We start from the raw sequence: 5,795 nt of genomic DNA on the forward strand, positions 1-5,795 counted from the left end.
GTAAGTTAAATTCAAACCATGTTCCAAGGTTAACAGTAGGTCCTGTCGTGGAATATAAAGTTAATAACTGTGGAACGTTTTCTTTTTATGTTTAGATAACCGAATATTTTACATCGGACCAAACAAAAGGTAGGCCAAAAGTAACCGGCAATAACCCTGTCTCTAGTGCCTCGTACACCATGATGGTAACACCGGTGCCAGGCTTATTATGACACTCGATCAGAGCAGACCTATTTTCCTCTTCAGTCAACATAACCAAACGCATATAATTTTTGTTTGGTCCGATGTAAAACATTCGGTTATCTAAACATAAAAAGAAAACGTTCCACCATTGTTATTTATAAATATACTTATAAGAACTTTATATTCCACGACAGGACAGACTGTTAACTTAGGAACATGGTTTGAATTTAACTTACCTTCAACTATAAAGTTTTCAGATACACGACGAATTTCACGTCGCATATTTTTATCACAAGTCGATTTGAATAAACCGTGGGAGATATACTCCTTTAACTCGCCATAAAATCTGAAATCCTTCATTTTTTATTACAATGCTTCTCGTACGATCACACACTCCGTTCACTACTTCGCATCTAGTAGTGTCGTAAAGTGTTAACGCATGCGCAAAATATCTGCCCGATACGTGCCTGGGCCAATCGCAACGCGCAAGCGCACATTTTCTCGCGCATGCTCGGTACGGATCGGGCAGGGTGTACGGATCGGGTAGTCACAGGCACCTCCACGCTGGGGCAGGAAGTGACGCACCTCCACGCTGGGGCAGGAAGTGACGCAGCTCCAACGTGAGGCTGGAAACGGAGACGCGTCTGGCGAAACGGGTGTCCTTGTATGGATTTACGATTCAGATTTACATAAATAATATTTTGCTTCGCGTTTATGTTAATCTATGTATCGATTTATTAACGTGGGGCTGGACACGGAGACACGTCTGGCGAAACGGGTGTCCTTGTATGGATTTACGATTCAGATTTACATAAATAATATTTTGCTTCGCGTTTATGTTAATCTATGTATCGATTTATTAACGTGGGGCTGGAAACGGAGACACGTCTGGCGAAACGGGTGTCCTTGTATGGATTTACGATTCAGATTTACATAAATAATATTTTGCTTCGCGTTTATGTTTATCTATGTATCGATTTATTTTTATTTATATTTTATAAAAGATCTATGATATTAGCAGAGCCTAGATGAATGGAACTCAATGCTAGAAATACAGATTAAAAACAGCTAGCTAACTATCCACTGGGCCAGGACAGATGAACGTATTGTGCTTAAAAGCAAAAAAAAAACAACAACTTTCCTTCAATGTAGTAAACAGGTTTAGGCAGTAAAGACGCTAGTGTATTAGTGCTACTGTGAGCTCACTGGTGCTGGAGAGGCACCCAGATCATGTTAAGGTTTAAAACGATTAAAAACGTTAAATAATATTTGTTACTGAAACACTAGATATTGTTCTGTGTTGAGAAAATTGCTCAAACTAACCCATATGATTCTAAAAAGTGGGTATTCTCTTCTCTATTAGAGATTCTGATATTATTTTGTATATTATCTGTAATGTTGATCGGTTGTTCAATAAAACAGTATAATAAAAATTTGTGGTTTTCGTCTGTAATTTGTGTTTTTGTAAAACAACTATAAAAGTGTGTGTACATACACACCCTTGTTACCCATGCCAATTCATTAAGACTTTTGTTTTTCAGCAAATTTGCATATCTTGAGCAGCTATTTGTTAATTGAAAAGCCAATTGTATGACACTCTTACACTACCTAATATTAAATAAAACGAAAGTCAGTCAGATTCAGAAATGCAATATGCTGTTCTTCCTTTAGACTTACATTTGCATATTAGCAGGAAAACTGCAAGTGCATCTTTACAGTTATTTTCTCACCCATCTTTATAACCAAGTATTTTTGGCAGTATATTTCATTAAACAGGCCATTACATTTACAAAACGGCAACCCCCTCACCACCCTAACAGGCACACAATCAATAATATCAAGGTTCTTTTTTTTACTTTTTATTAAATGTTTGATACACATTGTATTTTGTCATTTATTTAAAACCATGGCATTGACACAGAGACCCTGTTTGTCAACACATGCTTCCAAAAACAATTCCATGTCCTCTCCATATTCAAATTGGAACATGAACGGTTCCTTGGTCTCTGGGCCATCTCCCTTCATAAGCTCAATGAGGGAATCTTTCCGGTCTTCCTCAGTCTGTGTCAAATATATTGGCATTGTTACATGCCCCCGTAACTGTTTGCGGTTCTGGCTGATCCATTTCACAGCTGTGGAAAGGTCCCTTACAACCGCTGGCTCCTTCAACAGAAAAATAATCAGTACAGTCTTAGTGAAAATCAGAGTGTGTTGCCATAGTTACATTATGTGGAATTGCAATTCAGGTTAGAGATTCTGTACTGCACTGACCTGATCAACTTCTGCACGCTTGCGTTTTTTAAGTTTTGAGACCGGCACATGGTGGCCTTGCAGGACAGCATTGGATTCCTCTGTCCAATGAGCAAAGAGTTTGCCAAAGCTTGAAAATAGAAAAGTCCTGATATTGGTTACACTTCTAACATTAAGGCATTTTTCTCAAAGCAATCAAATCATACCTGTCAAGTTCAAAGTTTTCCATTAAAAGCAGGCACCACCATTTCCGCAATGAGGGCATGTCATTCTGTAAACATACAAAAGTATTGTAGTAGTAAAATTTGCTACATTTGAACATCTTTTGTACAATTGATCCTCTTTAATAGTTCCAAGTTACTTACAATTGTGTAGTCAAAAGGGGCATCCAATGCCACATACAACGCAGACTGCAATTTAAACACATGGAAGTTTGTATTATATATTATAATTTGGACAACTACAATATAATATTACTATATTATAGTTCAAAAGTTTAAAACCAAAATGAATTACATATAACATGTCGTACCATTAGCATGAAGATCCCACAGTCAAGCCCATAGTCTTGGCTTGGAAACCCCTGTAGAAACAATAAACAAAAATCCAATATAAAATGTATGGGGAGAGATTATTGTCATTAGCAATCATGTTACACACACGAACACACACACACACACACACACACACACACACACACACACACACACACACACACACAGACAGAAACAGAGAGAGACAAGAGACAGACAGAGAGACAGACAGAGAGGAATGCCACCAAATACCCCTTTTCTTATAAGATTACCAGCATATATAAATTACACCCTCTAAAATTTAATTCCAAAATAGGTTTGTACTTATTTTTAGATGAAATGACAAAATGGTATGATTATAAAATTACACTTTTTAGAAAAGTAACTACTGCATTCATGCATAGAAGTACATACCTCCAAGTCAAAGCCATTTTTTTCCGACCATTCCACTGGACTTATTCTCTCTGCAATGTTTCTGATGATACAAGATACAATGTTAAAACACATGTAAAATTAATGTCAATTTGTCAAATTCTGGAACGCAAACAAAACTGGCAACATGAAAAATATTATTATCTGCTTAATTACGTTTTGATTTGATTTATACTCTTTTTTTTTACAGGTAATGGTTACCAATAATATGTTTGTCTTTGCTGATACTATTAAATATGTTTTTTTCTAGGAAGCAATTAACAGTGTTTCCATATACTATAAAAATATATTTGATATACTGGTCATGGAACAAATCTGCTCAGCATACTTTAGTGGTTACTTATCTCCATTTCAGAAATGGCTTGTTAATGACATTGTGAAATGTGCAAGACATACAATCTCAAGGACCAGGGTTGGCAAACACTACATAAAGTTGGTCTTATTGAAAAAACCAACCCCATGTTTTAAAATCCAGCTTGAAGAACATAGCCAGGTGAAAATGAACAAAGCATAAAAGTGTTCTCACATGCTCACAGTGGCTGAATATGTTCCTTAATTCCTTATTGTAACTTAATTGTTAAATGATTTGCAAGTTGACTTGTAAACCGTTTATACAAAAAATCCTAGTTCCATTTTGCTCTCTCTCTAATTTTGTGCATTTTATTTCTGGTTGGATGATAAATGTGAATATCTAGATAACAGAGGTTCTAGCAAATATGAGAATACACTCCATTAAGATCATCAGAACATGACCTTAATCTTTAAAACTTTAAGAACAGGATGCTGGACAATGTGGCAACAACTGTGCACAATTATCAAAAACATGTAACCTCAAGATAGACACAAATTTCTGGCCACCAAATCCTGATTGTCTCCTAGCACACCGTGAGTCGAGAAAAAGAATTTCTTTTTTAACTGGTTTCATGACCTAGAAAAGAGTTCATGTGGAATGTTTATGCAATTACATATTTACAATTTAGATTTTTATTTAACTGGCATTACTGTGAAGAAATTTGTTTTGTGGTTGACAGAAGAACTTACACATAGCTGGAAGTGTCCGGGTGTCCACAGGGGGAAGAGGATTACATCCTTCTGCTGAATGTCATTCTGAAATGGCACACAAACACGTATGCAAATGTCTAAGGTCAGCAATATATACAATATATGAAACATTTTATATTTACACCTAACAAAAAACTACAGTATTGCAGCATACAGAGGGTAGTGCATGAGGTTTCATGCAACTGTGTCCATCAAAATCCCAAACGGATATGCATTCCCATAAATTTCAAATTCACTGACTTAATATAATCTGAAGATCCTTAAAAAATTTCCATTTGTAAAGCAATATTAAATTACCTGGAAATATTTATATTGTTTTAAAGCATGGGATAACTAGGGTGATGTATATGGATCAGCTTATGACACTAAAGTAACATGACCTAGACCTATTATTTATGCACACAAATAAACCTATTACAATACACGTATGTTGTGCCAATAAAATTAATATACTGACATGATTGTCCATCTAAATATTAATTACAGCAACATTGGTTTGACTAAGTCACAGGGTTGCCAACTCTCAAACACACGCATTTGACAGTCTTCACCAGTGGTGTAGTCCTAAAAAAATAAGTGGGGGGGTCGCGTGATGGCGAGTGTAAGTTGTTGAGCGGGGGGTGGCGAGTGTAAGCCACAAATTAAGTATTATATCGCAATAAATCGATCGCCAGTGGTTGGCGAATTACTAACGCGTCAAGTTTAAACCTAGCTTTGAACGTAACAGTCTTAGCAAGAACAACACCGGTAACAAAATAACATTTTTAACACCGGTTAAAATACGTGAGGGGACGGCGTCCCCCGCCCCCCAACTACACCCCTGGTCTTCACACGCTCACACGCCATACATCCGATTTCTCACGCCGGAAAAAAATCTAGTTTATTTACCTCTGATCCATATGTATGATTCAATGAGTTACTAGTTCGCTCTGGCGGCAACACCTGGTGATCGATCGATCTCAATATAATACTTAATTTGTGTCCATTTTACACCCCCGGTAACGTTCGCCAACCTTTGGCCAACGTTACCCTACCTAGCTAACAAACAGGTCTCAATAGGCTTTATTTTTATTTAGCTTTTATTCACTCAAGCTGTAGAGTTCAATAAAATATATACTAATTAAATAAACTATTTTACCTTAAGATACTCACCTTCATTCAAAAGTAAGGAAAACCTTGAGACGGGTCGAGACGGGTGAGACGGGTCTGGCTGCAGCGAGGTACTCTTGCTTGAAAACTTTACTATTGTACTGTTGTAATTTCGTCACTTCCTGCCCCAACATGGAACTGCGTCACTTCCTGCCCCAGCGTGGAGGTGCGTCACTTCCTGCCCCA

General features: G+C 37.0%; 1 protein-coding gene across 2 annotated transcripts; it reads right to left on the bottom strand.

Moving 5' to 3' along the window:
• Positions 1–2,035: 2,035 nt before the first annotated feature.
• LOC143484366 (uncharacterized) lies at positions 2,036–4,454 on the bottom strand. 2 transcript variants are annotated; one of them, XR_013122614.1, is made up of 7 exons: positions 4,440–4,454; positions 3,381–3,441; positions 2,966–3,016; positions 2,799–2,843; positions 2,640–2,704; positions 2,455–2,563; positions 2,036–2,346 (listed from the first exon to the last, which is right to left on the bottom strand). XR_013122614.1 is itself a non-coding variant. In XM_076983063.1 (6 exons), exons 1-6 carry the CDS (start codon positions 3,471–3,473, stop codon positions 2,074–2,076), a joined length of 636 nt encoding a protein of 211 aa, XP_076839178.1. In that variant the 5' UTR covers positions 3,474–3,488; the 3' UTR covers positions 2,036–2,073. The 2 variants fall into 2 exon arrangements, 1 of the variants encoding a protein (XP_076839178.1); XM_076983063.1 differs by lacking the exon at positions 4,440–4,454 and having other exon boundaries at positions 3,381–3,488.
• Positions 4,455–5,795: the final 1,341 nt, after the last annotated feature.

Source organism: Brachyhypopomus gauderio, chromosome 20 (genome assembly GCF_052324685.1).
Source record: "Brachyhypopomus gauderio isolate BG-103 chromosome 20, BGAUD_0.2, whole genome shotgun sequence".
Lineage (NCBI taxonomy): Eukaryota > Metazoa > Chordata > Actinopteri > Gymnotiformes > Hypopomidae > Brachyhypopomus > Brachyhypopomus gauderio.